The sequence below is a fragment of the Durio zibethinus genome, chromosome 9 (assembly GCF_047325235.1).
Source record: "Durio zibethinus cultivar Kanyao isolate XHJ-2024 chromosome 9, ASM4732523v1, whole genome shotgun sequence".
NCBI classification, from domain to species: Eukaryota; Viridiplantae; Streptophyta; class Magnoliopsida; order Malvales; family Malvaceae; genus Durio; species Durio zibethinus.
In genome coordinates, this window is record NC_143170.1 from 28182981 (window position 1) to 28205075 (window position 22095).

General features: G+C 35.6%; 3 protein-coding genes across 3 annotated transcripts; 1 reads left to right on the forward strand and 2 right to left on the reverse strand.

Moving 5' to 3' along the window:
- Positions 1-427: 427 nt before the first annotated feature.
- LOC111314493 (hexose carrier protein HEX6-like) lies at positions 428-3812 on the reverse strand. Its single transcript, XM_022915921.2, has 3 exons — positions 3571-3812; positions 1899-2221; positions 428-1802 (listed from the first exon to the last, which is right to left on the reverse strand). Exons 1-3 carry the CDS (start codon positions 3698-3700, stop codon positions 729-731), a joined length of 1527 nt encoding a protein of 508 aa, XP_022771656.1. The 5' UTR covers positions 3701-3812; the 3' UTR covers positions 428-728.
- A 3469-nt stretch (positions 3813-7281) lies between these two features.
- LOC111303907 (protein DYAD-like) lies at positions 7282-10989 on the forward strand. Its single transcript, XM_089765243.1, has 8 exons — positions 7282-7338; positions 7823-7931; positions 8045-8145; positions 8283-8968; positions 9072-9455; positions 9572-9686; positions 9766-9849; positions 9958-10989. The coding sequence occupies exons 1-8, from the start codon at positions 7282-7284 to the stop codon at positions 10720-10722; spliced, it is 2301 nt and encodes a 766-aa protein (XP_089621369.1). The 3' UTR covers positions 10723-10989.
- Positions 10990-11505: 516 nt separating this feature from the next.
- On the reverse strand, positions 11506-16731 carry BIOF (biotin F). The gene is made up of 11 exons (XM_022915931.2): positions 16302-16731; positions 15942-16084; positions 15739-15846; positions 15155-15393; positions 15013-15054; positions 14552-14639; positions 14071-14204; positions 13149-13237; positions 12596-12746; positions 12429-12497; positions 11506-11858 (listed from the first exon to the last, which is right to left on the reverse strand). The coding sequence occupies exons 1-11, from the start codon at positions 16549-16551 to the stop codon at positions 11732-11734; spliced, it is 1440 nt and encodes a 479-aa protein (XP_022771666.2). The 5' UTR covers positions 16552-16731; the 3' UTR covers positions 11506-11731.
- Between the last annotated feature and the right edge of the window lie 5364 nt (positions 16732-22095).

Consider the following 22095-nt stretch of genomic DNA (forward strand, 5'->3'; position numbering starts at 1 on the left):
GCACGCACAAATACAAGATTTATCTTTCAAGAGTTATCCAAAAATTTTAACAACCATGAACCTTTTTTCGTTTTGACGAGAACCACCATGAACGTTTAACCATTACATTCAAGCTATTACCGAATATTACTTATCTTTTGTCAGGTAAACATATATATATAGAAATTCATGGATTTAGTTTCCCTCTTTATAACGCATTGAGTTCCGCGTTTTATACAAACCAACAAGTTTGTTGCCTACAAAACAATGCCTAAATCTGCCAATAGCCACTTGAATTGTTGGTAGAATACTGAAACTCGTGATCATGATTCAAACTCCGACAACTTCAACTATTAAAAAAGAAAAAGAAAACATTGCCTGATCCATTAATTAAAAGGACTATGTTGATGAACTTAACTTGCAAGTATAAAAAAAAGAAAAACCTAAATGACCATAATAAGAACAGGTTATAGTCCGGAAGGGGACCAACCATTTTTTTTTTTGGTTTACAATAAATTAACAATAAAATTTTCTTTTCGTTAAGATGCTCTGTGGTCTGACCTATAATTCAATTGTCAAACCAAATCCAAAGTTCTGGGATCTTAAAACCTGAGAATTTAAACATTGATTGTTTTTAAGATTTGAATTAGAAAGTTGTCTCCAGTTCTTGAATTGGTAATCAAACTTGTTTTCTATGTTCTTCTTCTTGCAAGAAAAATTAGATTGAAAATCTCAGTTAAAATCAAATCTCATACACCTTGAATTTTGATATTCTCATTCTGTTCCCCAACAATTCTTTTCCAAAACCAATGCTCCTTCCACACTTTTTCCATCTGTTCAATCGGCACATTCTTAGTCTCTGGCAACAAGAAGTACACAAATGCTGTCATCACGAGCACCCATCCTCCAAAAAAGAAGAAAATCCCTGCCTTGAAGTGGCAAAGCATGCTTAGAAAAGTTTGCGCAACAATGAAAGTGAACACAAAGCTTACTGCCACTGTAATACTTTGCCCGGCTGATCGAATCTCTAGCTGATATATCTCACTTGGAACCAACCATCCCAATGGACCCCAAGACCATCCAAACCCAGCTACATATATACATATCAAGACTATAACTGAATAAGCACACCCTTTGCTCACTGTACCATGATCCCCTAGCTGAGTTGCCATGAGTCCTCCGACAAGCATCTGTGAGACAAACATTTGGATTCCCCCAACCATGAATAAAGTTCTTCGCCCGAATTTATCTACAACAAGCATTGATATGAATGTAGATCCGGCTCCTATAACTCCGGTTACCACAGAGGACAAGAGGGAAGCGCTTTCACCTATTCCAATTGTCCTGAATAGAATTGGAGCATAAAATGCAATGACATTGATGCCTGTCACTTGTTGGAAAAATGGTATGGCTATTGCCATTGTTATTTGAGGCCTATAATTTCTTTGTATGATTTTCTTCAATGGATGGTTGATGGTTTTAGAGACTATGCTTGCTTTGATGAGATCATCGAGTTCAGCTTGGACATCCCCGGTGCCTCGTATTCGTTGCAGCAAAACTTTGGCCTTGCCGTGATCACTGCTATTCTGGATTAGGCTGCTGGGTGTCTCCGGGAGGAAAAGTGCACCTACTGTCAGGATTGAGGCTGGAACTGCTGCCATGGCTAGGGAAATACGCCAGCCCCAACCACCTTCTATCTTTTCCGTGCCAAAATTAATAAGGTTAGCTACCAATGCTCCTATGCCAATACTGAACTGGAAGCCATTGTTGATTGCTCCCCTGTATTTAGGTGGTGCCATTTCTGAGAGATACAGAGGGACTGACTGCAGGATAAATTAAAAATTGGAGAATCATATTAATGAATCGTATTGTGCAGAAGAATTGGATCAATTTTCTAACGGAATTGTTAAAGCATATACCTGATTTGCAAATCCAACCCCTATTCCAAGCAAGATACGACCAAATATCAGCATGTAGACATTGAAAGCTGCACCACCAAGGGCTGAACCAGCAAGGAATGCGGCACCTCCTACCAGGATTGATGGCTTGCGACCAAAAGCTTTTGTAACTGATGAGGCGAAGAAAGTAGCAACAAGCCCGGCTACATATAGCGAAGATGTAAATGAGGTTAACAGTTGGCTATCAAATTTGCAGTAGTTGCTGATTTTGCTGTCTTCCTTCATCTTTCTGTATACGTCCGGGAAGAACTTCTTGAGGAATGGCTCCATAGATGTCACTCCACCTTCACATAGTTAATGAGATCATTGGAACTTTCTGAAGAACTACTAACAAGAAAACATCAAGGTTCTATGGCATGTAGTTGACTTCTTGTTTGGACAAATTGAGCCAATAAATTAATACAATCAGTTCACTTCTCATGTGTTCAGACAGAATATAATTGGATTTATTTTTATACTCCTGCATGAAAAAATAATTGTCTGCTATATTAGTTGGCTCCTCCTGTTGGCTTCAATCTAGATTTGGATGGCTGAAGATATCTTGGAAATTGATTATCCAAAAAGAAATGCTCATGACATAGAAATTTTTACAGGAACCTTTTTCTCTTCTGGTTATTTTCCTTCTACTTTTAAAATTTTAGGATTGGACCACCACTTTTAGTTCTTTCATTATTCAGATGCCTTTAAAATAAGCCCATTTTTAAACTGCTGATTGTTGTCAATAGACAATAAACATGATTTAACTTGTAGGATTAGAACCATCTGCTCACCATGTGATAACAGAGAGATACGCATATGGGCTTTGTGATCTTGTGGAACTGACTAAGCAGATATGTTGGCATAATTAGGACATTGAATGTTTGTTAACTGCTAAAACCCATTTCACTTAATGGCAAGAGAAGCTGGAAGGGCAAAGACTAACATGGTTTCAGCATCATTATACAGGACATTCTTTTATTGCTTGGATGGTGATTTCCAACAGATTAAAAAGTTGTGGTGTTCCGATTACTAGCACGTCTGTCCTTTCTACGTTCCATTATTATAGTGGTTATAAACTAGTGATCATCTTTTCTTTTCTTGACCATAATCCAAAGAAATTTGGGAAAGAATTCTTCAGCATCTGAATTGCAGAATACAGGTTGTGATTGGGATTCCATGGTTTAGAGTGTTCAGACTTTCAAAAATAAGGAAAAGTCTTTTGCAGTTCTCATCTTGAAGTCAGCTTGGTTAGTCTACATCCAAGCAATATAGAGGAAAAAATTCATAATTGGAAGTTTGGCAAAGCCCCTTAGCCTTTACTTCTATAGCAAAATAATTGGTTGACACTATTAAAGTTCAAGCTTGGTTCCTGCAAAATGTTGCTGCTTCGCCAAGGATGGTCTGACAGGGATTTAATGTTTAGATAAATAAATATTGCAATTAAGCATCCAACAGACAGTAGATAGAGAGCTTTCACACTGACTTTAATGTTCATGCTGATTATCATATTTCATAGGCATGTAAGATGCCATATTAATTGGAAAAAGGTAGAAATATAAAAGATTTCTGCTCAAAACTAGATTAATAATTTAGCCATAAATTGTCAACGCAAAGGAGAAAGATATATTATACAAATAACTTTTGGGAGACAAACCTGAAATTCCAATATCATAGCCAAAGATGACTCCTCCCATGGCTGCCATCATACATGACAGAACAACGAACAAGGTCATCCTACCGTTGTATTGCCCATCTGCACCTGTTATTGCCAAAGCAACCGCCATTTCCTAACACAGCTATGCTCGGAAAGAGAAGAGTAGAGTTTCAAGCATGGAATGTAAGGATTTGATTACAGCAGTATTTCCTTGACTTCAAGATCTCAATGATTTGTTGCTTTCAACAGAAGAAAAAGAAAAAGAAAAAACTGTACCATCAATCACTTGTTATTTGTATTTTTCTTAAGAGCACGTGGGTTTGAACATTCAACTAGCAGTTGAAACTTTGGAGTCATATGGGTGCTTCACTGTCATTGCACGAAAAATACTACTATATATTACGAAATCGGGCCCAAACTGACAAACTTAACTTGCTTGGTAAACGGACAAGACAAAGAGAACCTTTCGGTCCTGTCCAGGCAGAATCCCTGAATTATTGGATGACACTCATTTTTATAACTCTCCTTTGCAAAAGTCACGGTTACAATTACATCAAAGAAATGTAAATATGAGAGAATATATATGTTCTTGGTGTTAACCAGAAGCAGTTGTACCTTTTGAAATGATCATTGATCAAGCCAATGATGCTCTTGGTGCTAAATTTTTTTACCTGGATTTATTGCTTTTAAAATCTTGGAATATCAAGTGAAAAGTGAAAACTAAAAAACCAGATTTGAAAATTGTCTCATTTCATTGAAATGTGAATACTTTCTGCAATTTATGTTTTTTTTTTCTTTTTCATTTAACGATCGTTCAAAGTTTCAAACCTCCAAATCCGACATTTGCAAGATGAAAATGAGGGCTTGTACGTTCAAACTCGAGCGAGGATTAAAAAATCTAGCCCAATTGTTCTTTCCGAGTTAGGGTGAATGGGCTGAACCCTCCTCAAAGGAATGATAATAAATGGGTCATGAGTATAAAAAAGAACAATACAAAACTAAATCAAACCAACCCAAATTTACAGGTGGGATCCATTTTTTTCTGTCTAAACCCTCTCAGCTTAACCCAAAGTCCCTCCTCTTCAGATGCCTCTTCCTCCTTCAAATCCCGTAAGCACTAAAAACTGATCTTTTGTAAATGCTTTCCTTCCTGCTTAACCTAAAAGGTTGAACTACATGTGATAAGCTGGAGAAGATGATCACAAGACGGGCTATACCGAAAAGTTGAGAAAGAAAAGCAGCAACTTTGCATCCAGGATCAGTGACCATGGTGAGTTGGTAACCAACCCTCTTCTTTATATGAGTGAATAGCTTTTCTGCTATAAGTATAATTGAGATTGGGCTGATGTTTGAGATTGATACAGTGAATATGGGGCCGAAGTTGTTTGAAACAGTGAAAGGAAAGTTGAGTTTGGGGGCAAAAATAATTCAAGAAGGCGAAAGGGACAATGTTTTCAAACAAATATTTGTTATGGAAGGAGAGGACCGGAGGAGCTGCTAAAGGCTTCCCAATGCTATCTGTCAACGACAGCTGGTCCTATTGTAGGGCTTTTGTTTATTTCTACTGAAAAGGTTGCCTTCTCTGCAGTGAAAGATCAATCAACATCATTTCTCCTACTGGACAATTGATTGGAACAGTACGTTACAATTAAAACGTTTTCCATTTTCTGACTTTTCCTCTGAGTTTCTTACTGCAAATAATCAGATTGGTGGAGTTTTTCAACGGCGAATTAATGTAAATATAAACATGTGCTCCGGCTTTTGATTTCAATAAGGAAGATCAAAAGAGCCAAGTACCTGAGTGAGAACGTGAACAATCCAGCACATTGAAATGGTGACACCGAATGGTTTTGAGTTTTGAATAGAAAATCTCCAATTTTCATTATGGAAATTAGTAGATTCCGGATGATAAACCTAAGGCAGTGGGCCCAAGATCACCATTGGTCCACTTTATAAGCCTTGTAAAGTACTAGGCTTTTCGTCGACAATAAAGTGCAATTAGAAGTATCTCCATTCCTGAGTACTTTGAACTTACATGTTACATTAAGATGTAGGAACTTATTCACTGCAATATTTGGTTTCTAAATCTTACTCTAGCTCTAGCCTCTGTCTAAGATAAAGATGTTAATTTTATTCACATTTCACAAAAAAATTTAATTTTTTTTATCCAAATATGAATATCAAATTTTGATAATGGAAACAAAAATAAATATAATTTTGAAATATCTATCCAATATAAATTTAGAGATGAATAATATAATAGTTGCCTTGTACATACTTTATATATATATATATATTTATATTTTAAAAAATATAAATTTATTATTTATTAGGTTAGAGTTTCATTTTTTTTTTGTCTCCTTCCTATCCTCTGCTCTCAAACTCCATCAATAGGGCCAGCCAAGGTCAATTACAAATAAAATTTTAATATATATATATTTTTTTATTTTCATTCAAATAAAAAATTAAGTTATCCGTCAATTACAAATAAAATTGATATATTTAAAATTAGTGATTTGTAAGGTTGACAAAATAAACTCAAGGCCAAAAATTGATTAGAAAGAATTTAAATCTCAAACAATTCAAATTTAGACCAATATTAAAATTATCAAATTTATAATTAATTTACTCAAAAAAATAATTTTTAATTATCAATATATCTATATAAGCCTTTGTCTTTAGATTTCATTTCAATAAGATAAATAAATATAAATATAAATAAGCATTTTCTCTCTCAATTCTCAAACGCTGCATTAATGCACTGCTTGCACCTTGGCTTCCTTCGCCACTACTAACAGAAAAGTCAAATTACCAGTTTTTTTTCTCTCAATTCTCAAACGCTGCTGAGTTAACGCATTGTTTGCTACTTCGCTTCCTTCCACTACTAACAGAAAAAATTCCCTTCACTCACTCTCTCCTACATATATTCTCTGCTTTCATCATTTCTTCATTTCTCTCCTCTCTCGATCGTTTCAATTGTTTCTCTTTTTTATTGTTTCCAAATCTCATATACTAGCTTTCAAGCTCAGAATAACTAGCACCCCAAAAAACCATCTCGCCTGACTTTATAATCTAATATCCAAGGTACATCATCTTCATATATGTTTTTCCAATTTGATTTGTTAGTTTGTTTTGCTGCTTGGTTCACAAGAAAACCCTGCGAAAACAAATATATGATAAAGAAAATTTAGTAACTAGAGATTTTTGTACACCGTTCTCTCTTGTTTGATATATATATATATATATATATATATATTTATAGATCTTTTCATTTTTTTTCTTCAGATCATGAACTTGAAAGAAAAAAAATGCATCCCAAATTTTAACTCTTGTAGTACAATTTTTTTTTCTTTTTGCTTTCCTTGTTTTGAGCTTTGATCGGTGTCCATTGGTCGAAGCTTAATTGTCTCATTTAAGTATTTCTCAAGCTTTTTTTTGTTTTGTTTTGTTTTAAATCTCTAAATTTTGCTAATATTAATTTCTTTGCAATATTTAGAATATAACTACATTCTTACATTTTCAGTCTTTCTCGGAAACCCTAACTCACTCCCCCATGCAAGCATCTTTATTATTCAATGTCTCTCAAAGCATTTTGATTTGATCCAACAATTTTTTTACAATTTTTTTGTTCATGTTTTATATATATGCAGTTAAAGCAAGTTAACGTTATTTTGTTTTTGTAATTTGTAGACCTGAACGCATTGCAAATCAATGGAGAAAAGTTGGCATAAACTTGATGGTGGAGCCGTAGCTGCTTCAAATCTCACTGTAAGCTCTCTCTCTCTCTCTTTCTCTCTCTCTCTCTCTCTCTCTCTCTCTCTCTCTCTCTCTCTCTCTCATTTCATTGCACGCTTTCTCCTCCGATTTCTGTTATTCTCTGATTTTGTTGATTCTCTCTTCGCTCCACCCATGCTCACGCACCCTCCTTCATACCGCCAACTGCACGCGTCATGTACCAAAAGGGACGTTTCCACTTTGCCCGAACATGCAAATCCTTTGTCTCCCACGCGCGCACAAAAAGCGCGCTTTTACACTAGCTTACCTCTATTGTTTTTCCATTTTTTTTCTGGTTTTAATTCAGATTATCATGTCGTAGCTAAAGAACAGAAAATGAATTATCCAAAAAAAAAAAAAATAAAGAACAGAAAATGAAAAAAAAAAAAGCTCACGTACAAAAACTAATACCCAGATCGTATTTTCACTACGATGTTCAGAGAAAAAGTTGTGACATGGGTCTTGTTTTGAATGGCAGGAGACCATGTACTTGAAAAGGCAAGAAGGACAGCTCTCCGAGGGCGCCGCAATGAGGCTTTGTTTGGGCAGACAACTACTGCTGCCTTCTTCACCCGATTCTACCCTTGGTAAACACAATCATATGCATTTATGCCCTCCTTTTTACTTCAAATTCACATTTGATAGTCCCTTCTTCAGTGTCTCTCGCATGCCTGATCTTGGTTTTGTTTTTTTGGTACAGATGCTACAGCTCATATTAGAGTTGGCTCTTATTACGAAATTGATCACTCCAAGCTTCCCACTAACGCCCCAGACCAACTCAAGTTAGTTCGAGTTATCATGGTACCAACTACCAAGTCCTCCCCCAATGAAATAAAAATAAAAAAGAAAGAAATGCATTTGTTTTCAGTTTACTTTTTCAATCCTGTAAACTAGTAACTGGTGTTCTAACGATTGGTTGTATTGTTGTTGTTTGCCAGGTGAACAAAAAGTCTAAGTCCAGCGTGTCATTAAGGTATCCAAGCGTGTATTCTCTCCATGCTCACTTCAGCGAGAGGAATTATAGGAAACTGGCAAAGATGTTACCTTCACTCGATGAACATTGCGCAATGGGATCGGAGCTTGCTGGAGATGTTTTATATCGTAGGATCCTACCACATGAAATTGCAGTGCAAAGGAATCAATGGAACTTTTGGATAGTAGTTTCTTCGAAGGAACAGGAAAGAGGGAAGAACCCGAGCCTAAGCCCAGCTACCGTTACCAGATACGTCAACGCGGTCTCTACGAAAGGCTTGTGCTTGTCCGAGTTGAAGTCTACAGGGATGGTCCAGTGGGGTCGGCGTAAGCAAGTTCGGTTCTTGGGTCCCCAGGTGGAGGAGAGGCGGGAACGGAGTTTGCCAAGAACTGTAAACGGGGAAGAGGAAGAGAAAGGAAATGAAGACGATGAAGAAGATGATGAAGGGGACGAGAAAGAAATAATGGTGAGTGATGAAGAGAACAAGGAGACAGATAGGAAGAGCTGTAAGAGGAAGGTCCATGGAGCAAGCTACAAAACCCAAATGCCAAAGAAACTAAAACATGAAACGCAGAACCAACAAATTACTCGTTACAAGCCAAGTAAGAGAAGAGAAGTCAAGAATTCCATTGAAAGATGGTCTTTTCAGAGGTGAGCTATAGCTATTTATTTAGTGTTCATTTATTTCGTATAGCTTGTTGTATTAATTTTTTATAAAGCTGGTTTCCGAGATTGATTAATGAATGTTATAAAGGTATAATTTAGCTGCGGAAAACATGTTGAAGATTATGAAGGAGAAGGGAGCAGTGTTTCGGAAACCAATGCTCAGGCCAGCATTGAGAGTAGAGGCTAGGAAGCTGATTGGGGACACTGGTTTGTTGGATCATTTGCTGAAGCACATGGCTGGGAAAGTGGCTCCTGGAGGAGAAGAAAGATTCATGAGGCGGCATAATGCCGATGGGGCAATGGAGTATTGGTTGGAGAGTGCTGATTTAATGGACATCAGGAAGGAGGCTGGGGTGCAGGATCCTTATTGGACTCCACCTCCAGGTTGGAAGCTTGGTGATAACCCCATCCAGAATCCTGTTTGTGCTAGAGAGCTCAAAGAGCTTAGGGAAGAAATAGCCAAACTGAAAGAGTATTGACCTTTTATTCTTTTCCCTTGGAAGTGACTTATTCTCTGCTGGTATTGGTCTTTATATGTGGTATATGATTCGAAATACGAATTGTTTTCATTTTTTAATGTCTAAAAAGGGGCATGCCGGAGACCAGGAAGACTGAAGAAGATCTAGCTCTTGTCAGCACCCCAAAATTTTCTGTTGCAAGCCAAAACTTGGCTCTTGATACTACTATGTTAAATTCATTGAAGGTAGATGTTAAAACTTGACTTATTTTGTTTGCCACCACATATGCTCTTTTCTTAGAAAATTTCTTGGATTGTTGCACAGGAACAGTACGTGAACTTGATGAATATGAAAGCTAAACTTGAGGGAAAGCTTGCGGAAATTGCACAATCTTTATGTGGACTGGAGGTATTCATCAGGAGTCACTCAGTTCCCCCTAATTGAAGTCTATAAGCTGCAACTTGAAAAAGCTTTTTGCAGTATCTGATGATGACATGACATGAATGAATCATGCAGGAAGAGATGGGGAAGCTAAAATCTATAGTGGAAGTTCCACTACTAATAATGGGATCAACAACACCGCCATTAGGCGCTGATAGAGAGGCAAAAGAAACGGAGAAAAGTAACAAAACTGCAGCGGTAATATCAGATAAAGAAGAAAAAGATAGTAGTGCAGAAGGAAAGAATCCAGCACTTCCAAGAAAAAGAAGAAACGCATTGGCGATAACAGAGGACAAGGCGGCAAAAATTGAAAGCATGAAGAGTGGGTTCAGGATATGCAAGCCACAAGGGACCTTCCTCTGGCCAAACATGGGCTTGTTCCGTCAGGATGTTGTCCCGATTGATAACCTATTTGCGATCCCCACTCCTCCCTGTGTCTGCTCTTCCACTACCACAGCGCCCCGCCTCGTCCCCAGCCCTCAAGAACACAGGCCCCAGCCAATTTCCACAGTCAAACCACTGGCGGAGAAGCGAAGTACTGTTGCTGTCAATTTCACAGCCACTTCTGTTAGCAGACACCTTCCTCCTCTGCCTCTGGAGGCCACCATCGCCCAATATGCAAACAATAGCATCACCTCCAACACATCTACTACCACCACCAGAACTCCTCTCATCAACCTCAATGAGGTTCCTGGAAACCCCCACGACCATGGATTTTGTAGCCTTCAAAGTCAAAGTCACACCTCACCCTGTTCACTCAACTACCAGAGAAGAAATCATATGACAACCTCTACTTCCATGCCACGAGTATGTTCCCGCAACAAACATCCGTTTCATTAGTTTATTTGGTTTATCTCAACCCTGACTTTCGTGAATTGTACAGATGATAACCGCAAGGAAAGAGAATGAAATGAGCCAATGGGACAGGGGCAATCGCCAGCATATAAGGGTACACTCGTCACTCTCTTCTCATCGCGTGAAGGTGGGAGCAGGAACGTGGTTGGCTCTGTGCACCCCTAACTCTTCCATGGGCAATAATCCTAGGAGAGTCTAGAAGAATAGTACTAATATCAATTTATCATATAAAATAAATTTTATAAAATTTCATTTTTCATCCTAAAAAAATATTCTGGAATTTGGGGAACTATGGTTTCAACTTGTACCCAAGAGTTGGTGAATCTTTTTTGGTACCATGTATTTTAGTCCCCTCTTATATCTATGTAGCATAAAGATACAAGTACGAGATAACAGGCGATTAATGTGCAGCCTTTGTTGATATACATATAAATATATATACTACGTTATTTCAAGTCTCCAGTCCATAATTTGATGCTGCCAGGGAGAGAGTAAGAGCGAGTTTAAAGGACGAGGACATTTATCCTTACTCTTGCCTTTGTTGACATATATACAATACGTTATTTCAAGTCACCAGTCCATAATTCGATGCTGCCAGGGACAGAGTAAGAATGAGTTTGAAGGACAAGGACATTTACCCTTACTCTTCCTTTCTTTTAGGGATTACTCTTCCTTTCTTTTAGGGATAATGGCAACATTATATTATGGGAAAAATCAGTAAATCGGAGTAATTTAGTAATAAGCTTCACAGTCTACAGAATAGATCTCTTGACACTACCTCAATAATGAACATAACATAGATATGGCAGTGCCAAGATATAAACAAACTTTCCCCGTCAAATTCAATTGTAATTTGCAATCAATTTGTCTTCATGAATGTGATTGTGCACCTAGCTAGAAGATGAATGGCCTTATCGATAAGCGTTATAACACATTTGTTCTCTTAAATAGAGACACATGTTAAACATTTGCCATCCTTCAAAATAATCAGATCCTACAGCTTGGAATACATGTTGAGGCCATTATTCTTAATATCTTGAAAGTTAATGCAACTGGAGAGTGCAGCTGTGAGCTTCTTCAAATCATCAGTTGTGTGTGCAGCACTCAGAGCGATTCGCAACCTAAACAAAGGTAGAAATGAAAAGACATGTGAGTCCACATTGAAATGAACATGGTAATTAATTTTATTATTCTCCATGTTGTAGGCACATGATTAGTCAGACAGAATTGATTGGCGGATTAATAATATTCACTTCTCCAGGAACAACTTCAGACTACCTTACTGCTAACACTTAGTTCAACGATATATGTACAAAAGGGTTATTTAGGTTAAAGAATGTAAGAATTAATTTAAAACAATAGGAATGCGCATCCAAATTGGAAACAAGAAAAACAAAAGGCACGGTGTATAGGCCATGCTTTCTATCTTCGGAGTGAAGTATATTTGAAAGTAATTGCAAATCAAATCACTAGCAACCTATTCCATGATCCAGGTTTGATTCAGAACATCCACAATGATTTCCACCAAAGGTTTGACATTTTATACTAGATGCCCCCACTTCACAAAAGGTTAAACCAGAAGTGTCCAAAGTAGACTACTAACTAATACAAGACTAGCAGCAATTTTACCAAGAAAGTTTCCATACAACTAAAACCAACAAGATGTACGATAATAAATGATTTCAACAAACCTGCAAGAGTTAGGGGGCACTGTTGGTGGTCTGATTGCAGTCACGTGGAAACCAGATTTCAGCAATTGCCTGTTCCCATGAAAGATGGAAAAGTTAGAAGCTTTTGTAGAAATGATTAGTCACTCACAGCCACACAGGGAGAAGGAGGGGGGCAAGAGAGATGAAACCTGCTAGCTTTCAGGGCTTTGTCTTCGCTTCCTACAATAAGAGATATAATTGGACTGGAGATAGGGATTCCAGTCAGAGCTTGAAAATCCTGCACCCGGTTCCAAAGTGCTCTTCTGCGCCACATCTCTCTTTTTGCCACAATAACAGCAGCTGATAAGTTGCATTCATGTTGTTAGCAAAAAGGAAAAAGCTACAATTACATCTGCCCATAATACAAAAAGAGAATCACTTTGACATTGTACATTATATGATCACTTAATCTGTACATTATATTATCACTTAATCTTACATTCTAGGAGCATCACTCCAACAGTCAACAATCATACAAATAAGCAAACCATGCTTCCCCACCCCATCCTCCCTCCCTTTTATTCCTAGTAGTTATACTACATCCTATAGGGATCATTACTTCAACAGAGATAAATCCTATTAGTAATAATAATTAACAGAACAAAGAAGAATGCGTCTGTTTTTTTCAGAATTTTCAAGCACCAAGGAAAAAACAATAACAAAAAAGAACATATGTCTCATTGAAATGATGCTGAACTTTACCATGTGCAGCAGCAGCTAAAGGAACTGGTGTCGCAGTAGAAAATATGAAAGAACGACCCCTTGATTGGATAAGTTGCTTCCACCTTTTGCTGATCACATGGTAGTCAGACTGGTATGATTAAATATGATATATTCACACAAAAGGACACAAAATATTCAATTCAGGATACTCCCTACACTACACAGGTCTTTTGGTGAGTTATTATTTATTAGAGAGATGTGAAGGAGCCTGAACACAGACGTCAAAACACATTGTGAACTCACATATCTTAAGGGGAAACATGAAGAACATTTTTATATAAATTTGAATTGCGTGAGGGTGTAACTTGAAAGTATTTTTCCCCAGAAAAAAGAACAAAATATAAATTTTACATTAGAATTGAGGAATCTCAATGGACAAAGATTCTCCTTTTAAAGGAGCATGTTCTTCTATTTATCATATTATAGTTCTGCACACATATAGATGGGATATTAAATGATTATAAACAGGACAGACCCATACAGGATAAATTTATAGATGCATCGCATGTCTAGATTATTTTAACTCAACAAGGGCCTTAACATGGGATTTCAAATGCTAGAACTTGAAAATAGTGCATACCATTGGAACAAATCACAGTTGTAACTACTTCACAGGTAATGATCCAACATCTATATTTTTGTTCTCTTATTGCTTTTAAAATAAGGAATAACTGTGCTACGCTCAGTTAAAAAGACAAACTCATTTAACAACATTTTGTTAATAAGTGCTACAACTACATACAACAATGAAAGGCTAAAGTTCATATGCGCAGAAAAAAAAGGGAGGGGCGTAAATGTGACAATAATAGTTTTGTTGTCTATTATCTTTTTTCAGATGCTGTTCTATTGCCTTTTTCCTATTTTTCTACACGTTAGAAAACTACATAAAACAATAAATTACCTGCAGGCAATGAATCCACCTTGACAACCTGCTGCCTTGCTCAAAGTTCCAATGCAAATATCAACATCTCTTTCACAATCAAATTCCTCTGCCACTCCTCCGCCACTCTTGCCACAAACAAATGTTCCATGTGCCTGAAAAGAATAGGAGCAGCACTTTTTAGTTATTGATGGCATATGCTAGAGATAAATCATGTGAAGAGAAAGAAGCTATCTTCTCTATACCATGAACAAGCTCAGTGAAAGTCTAGGCTAGGCTGTTTAGCTAATGACTGAGAATAACTGCAGAATACATCAATAAAATTAAGTTCGTTGTCTTAAATTAGATCTTTCTTTTACCTAGAACAAATTATGTGGATTGAGCAGCTTAAAAGTATAAAATTTTAATAGATTGAAGGCTAAACTAAATCCTACACAAGGTTATCTATAAAATAGACATCTAATATCTTCTTGCAGTTCTAAAACTGCCAACGTAAACTTACATCATCGACAACTAACAAGAAGTTATGCTTCTTGCGTAGCTTAACAAGCTCCACCATAGGTGCAAAGTCTCCATCCATGCTAAACAAGCTGTAGAAGAGAAAAAAGAATAAATAATACCTATTAAACAAACAGATAAAGAAATCGGTTTTCGGCCACTCAGTCATAAGACATGAATGGTAAGTTGCAATATATGGTAGATAATACCTCCTTCATAACTAAACACATTTGCCAAAAACTATTATATTCAACAATACGTACTATAACAATACATACTTGGTTGATAAGATGCAAAACATACAAGGTACAGTTATATGCATATACAGAGTGCCAATCATGAAAGTCCATCTTCTTGGACATCCAAATAAGCATGAAAACATGGAAGAAAGTTTGTTTATTTATTTATATTTTTATAGGATAAAGAAATGGCATTGTAACAAGCAAATGTAATAACATGACTAACCTATCAGTCACAACAACCTTTTTCTTCATTCTGCAACTCAATCTGTCAAAATTTGAAAATGTTGCCATTATGTAGCATGGCTAGAGAAAGTCTCAGAAAGAGAATGATCATCAGAGAATCTAAGTGAAAAGTAAAAACCTACAACAGTGTGCTGAGATGGGACATGTCACAGTGTTTATATACAAAGAATTCTACAGTTCTTTGTCTTTCAGCAAGATGAATACCATCAATTATTGATGCATGGTTTAGTTCATCAGAAAAAATGGCAATTTTTTCGTTCTTCAAAGGCTTGTTGCCTGCCGCAAGGAGAGATGCAATGTTTCCAAGTGCTACCATCAATGCCATATTGGCTGAAAACCCTGTAGGACAAAGAAGACAGTCCTAAAGCATAAATTGTGAAAAAGGAAAAAGAAAACAAAAAAAAAAGGAAAGCATCAGTTTTCTGCTGAAAAGTTTAGAATAGAATATTGATGCTCAAAAGAACAATTATTGAAAGAACAAGAATATCACACTGACTATAATCCACAAAACAGATCTTGGATTTCAAAAACCTAGTTTAGAATTTATAATCCAGATTGGACAAAAATATCAATTTCATTCATTATTATTCTCCAAACATGTTTAAGCACTTAACAAATTGAACATACCAACAAATGACTTAAACAAAAGCAAAAAAGAACTAAATATAAACAACTATGGGTGAAAAGTCTAATCCTAGGTCTATACCTCCTTCTTCTTTAAGCTTGCCAAGCTTGACTCCAGTAATCTATGGTGGTAAGTATATCCGCAGATTAAAGCAGAGCCCCTCGGGCCCATTCCATAATCTTGGGCTGCCTGTTATGAAATTAATGTAGCGAAAGAAAAATATTTAATCTACAAATATGGCAGAAAATTATGTGGGAATATGATAAGTCAATCATGAAGCAAACCTTAGCAGATGCTTTCCGAACTGCTGGATGTGAACTCAAGCCCAAATAATCATTTCCAGAGAACAAAATTAACCGCTTGAATTGCTGTTGGCAGGTGCCAAAATTATCATCAGCTAATCCTTCTCTAGGGACAATCTCCTCTCCTACCAGCCCAATGAGCAAAATTCAATAAACAAACCTCAAAAGTTTATCTATTTTGGAGCAAAGTCCAGTCATTTTCCAATCAAAGAAGAAGAAAAAAGGGGTTATTGGCATCTGCATTCATTCAGTAATTATTCACCATTTTCACAATTATATAAGCAAAAAAAAAAGAACCCAAGTTTTCTTTTGAAACCAAAAATCAAAAGAAAAAAGAATTACCAGAACTGGGAATCTCAAGAAGCCACCTATGGTAAGTGGATTCAGGAATAGAGACTTGGACAGAGGAACGATCCCATGGTTGTATTTCGTCGAACAACTGGTATTCTTTTTCATTGGAAATTCCAACACTGGCCACTTCCTGTTGTTCGTTGGACAGATAAAGGGGTCTTAAAGATCGAAGAAGTTTCAAAGATTGGAGCTTTGAAATTGCTTTTTCGACCCATTTGTCCCATAAGCTGCTCGCCTCCATTTTCCACACCAACTAAACAGTATGCGCTTTTGAGGAGGTAGAAATTGGTGTGCAAGGAGGTAGTGCCGTAGGGAACTGCAAAATGCAACTGCAAAAAGCAGCCTTACGAACACTGACAAATTTTTTCAACACCTACTGGATTTGAAATCACGTTTTCAATACTCCACCTACCCAATATATCATAAAACGAATAGAACTTAGATCAAATTTATAAAGAAAATTTTCTAAAATTTTTTTTGATTTAATAAAAATTCTAGTAAAAAATTTAAATCAATATATTAATAAAATTTAATATAAAAATTAATAATATGAATAAAATTATTAAAAATATTTTTTATAATTTAAATTTTATGATATTCATTCAATAATAAAAATTTTATTAATATTTTTATTATAAATGTCTATCAAAAATATATATTAAAATTTATTTAAAATTTTTTATATTTTGTATATTTAATCTATATAAAAAGATATTTTAATTTATCAATTTTAATTTTATTTAATTATTTTTAATAAAAAATTTCACAAATTTCATTTAAATAATATTTTCTAAAGTCTTTCTCTCTTACCATTGTCCACATCACTGCCAATTTCTAATTGGCTTAAACTTAAAAAAAAATGTTTATTTTATATTTCAATAAAATTATTATAATGTTTTAAAATAGTTTTCTTTTCAAAAAAAATGTTAGGGTTGGGAGACTTCTTTAATTCAAGGTCAAAGATTTAAAAAAAATTTATATTAAATTTATAAATTGATTATTAAAAAAATATTGATAATGAAATTTGAATCTAAATATTATAAATGAAAATTCTTACTAACTCAATTAATTTTCATTGGCTAAAATAATTTGTTTATTGATTGAATAACCAAAAAAAAAAAAAAGTTTTATCACTTGTTGGAGAGAAACCTTCTTATTAAAAAAATGGTACCAAAATCTTTTTTTTTTTCTTTCTTTCTTTTTCTTCAAGTTGTCAATCATCAAGTTGTTATTTGTTATCTATATATAAATAATTAGTCAACAAGAAAAACTGAAAGCAGAATTCTATATATTACCAAAATTACGCTCATAAGAAACAGAAAAGGAAGAGAAAAAAACAAAAAACAAAAAACACTTGTTGTTGCCATGGCCAAGATTCATGTGAAAATCATTGTTATTTCCCCTATTGGAGTCACGAGCAAGAGCTATCCACCATGACTGTCCATTAAACTCTGAAAAGCATCCACATTACTCTTACATTACCATTTTTAATATTTAAATAAGCTATATCTAATTTCCAATGAGATTGTTGATTAATTTGTTTGTCTTATATCAAATGAGATTTTAGTTCAAACACCAATGATTTCTTGTTCACACAAGTTAGAAGTTAAATCCCTACAAGATTAGTGATGAAACTGCATATATATTTCTTTTGGTCGACAAAAAATTTAGATGATCAAATCAAAACTTTAACTTAAAAAAGAATTTATGAATCTTTTAAGAATTTTAAAACTTAAAATATCACTTAAGATTTAAAAATTTAAATTTAAGTACTTTACATCTAAATTTTAAATCTTAATCATTTGCGTCAACTCTTATTGACCATGCAATTACATATATATATATATATATAATTTGGTATTAAACCAAAACCAACCTATTTGCTTTCTGTTCTTAAAAAAAAATTTATGAATCTTTTAAGAATTTTAAAACTTAAAATATCACTTAAGATTTAAAAATTTAAATTTAAGTACTTTACATCTAAATTTTAAATCTTAATCATTTGCGTCAACTCTTATTGACCATGCAATTACATATATATATATATATATATAATTTGGTATTAAACCAAAACCAACCTATTTGCTTTCTGTTCTTAAAAAAAAATTTATGAATCTTTTAAGAATTTTAAAACTTAAAATATCACTTAAGATTTAAAAATTTAAATTTAAGTACTTTACATCTAAATTTTAAATCTTAATCATTTGCGTCAACTCTTATTGACCATGCAATTACATATATATATATATATATATAATTTGGTATTAAACCAAAACCAACCTATTTGCTTCCTGTTCTTAAAAAAAAATTTAATTGGCACTCTTTTTTTCGAACATATATGCCTTGTATAGGACAAACAACTAGATGTAATAAAATCTGATGAAACATGCCATGGCATAAGTATTTCATTGTAAGGGTAGGAAGGAAAGGGCGAATCACAACCCGCATGAAGCAGAAGCGACTCCTGGAGGTCTGAATGGCGTCACGTAGAAACCACATTTTACCATATATGTACCTATTCCATGGCAATTGAAACTGTCAGAAGCTGTGTGGTGATGGAACATAACCAGAGACAGAGAGGGAGAGACAGCACAAACCGGCTAGCTTGGACGGCCTTCTCTTCAGTTCCATCAATAATTGATATTATGTGACTTGTAATGGGGATTCCAGTAAGAGCATGGAACTCTCGCATCCTATCCTGAGTTGCCCTTCTGCGCCATGTTTCTTTTCTTGCTACAAGAACAGAAGCTGCAAAGCAATTGATAACATGAATGCAAGACCCCTACATCAAATTATGCTCCGTCTATCAACATTATTCATCGAAAATATATAGTACTTATTTAGGTCAGTGATCAACAGTGGCCAACAAGAAGAAACTGCCCTTTACCTTGTAGGCAGAAATGTGTTGGGAATATTGACTCAAATTCCATAAGAGATTTGTTTGAGATTTGTTTGAGATTTGTCAGATATTACTTGATGGACAAGAAGACTTGCAAAAGAAGAATTCTAAGATAAAGAGGATTCTTAATAGGTAAGTTTGACTTGCAAGAGAAGAATTCTAAAGGGAAATGGATTCTTAATAGACAAGTTTGACTTACAGGAGAAGAATTCTAAGGGAGAGGGATTCTTAATGGGTAAGTTTGTATGGTTATAAATAGGTGAAGTCTCTACAGGGTTAGGTATGAGAAAAAAGATGTAAGAGAGTTGTAAGGTTTTGTGGGATAGACATCCCATAGAAGTATTGGGGCTCTACGTCTTATGGGTGTGTATGTTTGTTTGTGATTGGACTAGAGGAGACTGAGAAGGTCCACATAGGTATGATGTATAGGAACATATGGGTATGTGTTTGGTTATGTTGAAAGAGTGCACAAGGGTTTGGGTTTGTGTTTGTTTGGGTTGAGAATACTCTATAGGACTAGAGGAGATTGAGAGTGTCTTATGAGTATTGATTGTTGAGTGAGGTTGATGATTTGATGTATGTTTGTAATTCTCTACAACTAGTGGATCTTATTTCTCATCCGTGGATGTAGGTCAGTTGGACCGAATCACGTTAAATTGTTGTCTCTTATGTGTTTGATTTATTGTTTGATTTCGCTTCCGCTGGTGTGATTGAATTGGAGGCTTTTAGCCCAACAAATGGTATCGAGTTGTGGTATTCCCCAACAAATGGTATCGAGCTGTGGTGTTACCCAACAAATGGTATCAGAGTTGTGGTATTCCCCAACAAGTGGTATCAGAGCTGAAGGTTCGAAACGTGAGAAGAGTTGAAGATTCAAGATGTGGGAAGAGCCGATAGTTCGAGACATAGGAATAGTTGACAGTTTAAGATATGAGAAAAGCTTGGTTTAAGACATGGGAAGAAATAAGCTTAGAGGAGCTCAATTCAAGAGAAGAGTTCGAGTTCGAGTTTTAAAGATTGAGGATTGGTTTGTATGAAGCGTGAAGACACAAGAGAAGAGAAGATGATTGTAAGACTTTCATTGCAGGTGGAGCCAAGCATGTCTAGCATGAAGACAGATGATTGATGGAATTTGAGTCAAGGTGGAGATTGTTGGGAATATTGACTCAAATCCCATAAGAGATTTGTTTGAGATTTGTCAGATATTACTTGATGGACAAGAAGACTTGCAAAAGAAGAATTCTAAGAGAAAGAGGATTCTTAATAGGTAAATTTGACTTGCAAGAGAAGAATTCTAAAGGGAAATGGATTCTTAATAGACAAGTTTGACTTACAGGAGAAGAATTCTAAGGGAGAGGGATTCTTAATGGGTAAGTTTGTATGGTTATAAATAGGTGAAGTCTCTACAGGGTTAGGTATGAGAAAAAAGATGTAAGAGAGTTGTAAGATTTTGTGGGATAGACATCCCATAGGAATATTGGGGCTCTACGTCTTATGGGTGTGTATGTTTGTTTGTGAGTGGATTAGAGGAGACTGAGAAGATCCACATAGGTATGATGTATAGGAACATATGGGTATGTGTTTGGTTATGTTGAAAGAGTGCACAAGAGTTTGAGTTTGTGTTTGTTTGGATTGAGAATACTCTATAGGACTAGAGGAGATTGAGAGTATCTTATGAGTATTGATTGTTGAGTGAGGTTGATGATTTGATGTATGTTTGTAATTCTCTACAACTAGTAGATATTGTTTCTCATCCGTGGATGTAGGTCAGTTGGACCGGACCACGTTAAATTGTTGTCTCTTATGTGTTTGATTTCGCTTCCGCTGGTGTGATTGGATTGGAGGCTTTTAGCCCAACAAAGTGAAGGGTACCGGCGTAGTAGTTGAAAATATAAAAGCGCGACCCCTTGATTGAATAAATTGCTTCCACTTTTTGCTGTTCATGTGGCATTCAAAATCACAAACTGATGTAACAGAGTGTTATATGCTCCTAAGTCCTAATTCTAACAGGGATAGTATGAACAGATTCTTTGATTAATCCTTTTTTTTTTTGGAGGCTTGTTTGAAGATATCCTGAAGTTACCTGTATGCTATGAACCGACCAAGATTAGCTGCTGCCTTACTCAGAGCACCAGTGCATAAGTCAACATCTCTTTCACAGTTGAATTTCTTAACCACTCCTCCACCGTTTTCTCCATTTTTCTAGGGTAAATGTTGATATTTTGGCGATCCGATCTGTATGTAATCAATTTTTGTCTTCAAAGGCAGACATGAAAAGGCAGCGCCTTTTATCATCTCTGAAAAAAATAGGACTTACATCATCAATGACTAGCAAAAATCCATTTTTCTTGCGAAGCTTAGCCAGCTCTAGCATTGGTGCAAAGTCTCCATCCACACTAAACAAGCTGCAAAAGACAGGATTCATATTCCTGCCAGCTAACTCAGGCCTTTTGACATAATTAAAAACAATTCAGTAAGAAAAAGCAAAGCTACTGAAAGAATTACCAAAGGTAAGACAAGGACATGATATATACCGACAGAAATCTTAATGATCAATCTTAAAAAAACAGTAATTATAGAGATTCGCACTCAACCTGCGAGGTATTATCCGTTTTAACTCGAAGGTTTCACAATTTTATCTCACAAAAAGTACTTTACAAGTTTGGATTTAAATATATATATCATTCCTTATCCATACAACGATTGAGAATGTAGGATTGAGGACGTTACAATCTCTCCACCTTTAAAGCTTGATGTTCCTGTCAAGTCGAATTCAATCACAGGATCAAGATCACATCAGATTATCATGTAGTACTTAGTGACTCCTACAGCCCTACCGTTAGTACTTTGTCACTCTCACGACCTTTGATTGATGACCGCTCTAAT

Bases quoted from the DNA above. Each gene is read 5' to 3' on its own strand.
- LOC111314493 (XM_022915921.2), bottom strand. From the start codon at position 3,700: ATGGCGGTTGCTTTGGCAATAACAGGTGCAGATGGGCAATACAACGGT. The intron at 2,222-3,570 runs GTTTGTCTCCCA...AACTATGTGAAG, and splicing joins CTATGATATTGGAATTTCAG to GTGGAGTGACATCTATGGAG. The intron at 1,803-1,898 runs GTATATGCTTTA...TTTATCCTGCAG, and splicing joins GGGTTGGATTTGCAAATCAG to TCAGTCCCTCTGTATCTCTC.
- LOC111303907 (XM_089765243.1), top strand. From the start codon at position 7,282: ATGGAGAAAAGTTGGCATAAACTTGATGGTGGAGCCGTAGCTGCTTCA. The intron at 9,456-9,571 runs GTATTGACCTTT...ATGTCTAAAAAG, and splicing joins GAAATAGCCAAACTGAAAGA to GGGCATGCCGGAGACCAGGA. The intron at 9,687-9,765 runs GTAGATGTTAAA...ATTGTTGCACAG, and splicing joins CTATGTTAAATTCATTGAAG to GAACAGTACGTGAACTTGAT.
- BIOF (XM_022915931.2), bottom strand. From the start codon at position 16,551: ATGGAGGCGAGCAGCTTATGGGACAAATGGGTCGAAAAAGCAATTTCA. The intron at 15,847-15,941 runs GTTTGCTTCATG...ATTTCATAACAG, and splicing joins TTCGGAAAGCATCTGCTAAG to GCAGCCCAAGATTATGGAAT. The intron at 13,238-14,070 runs GTAATTTATTGT...CCATGTGATCAG, and splicing joins GGTGGATTCATTGCCTGCAG to CAAAAGGTGGAAGCAACTTA.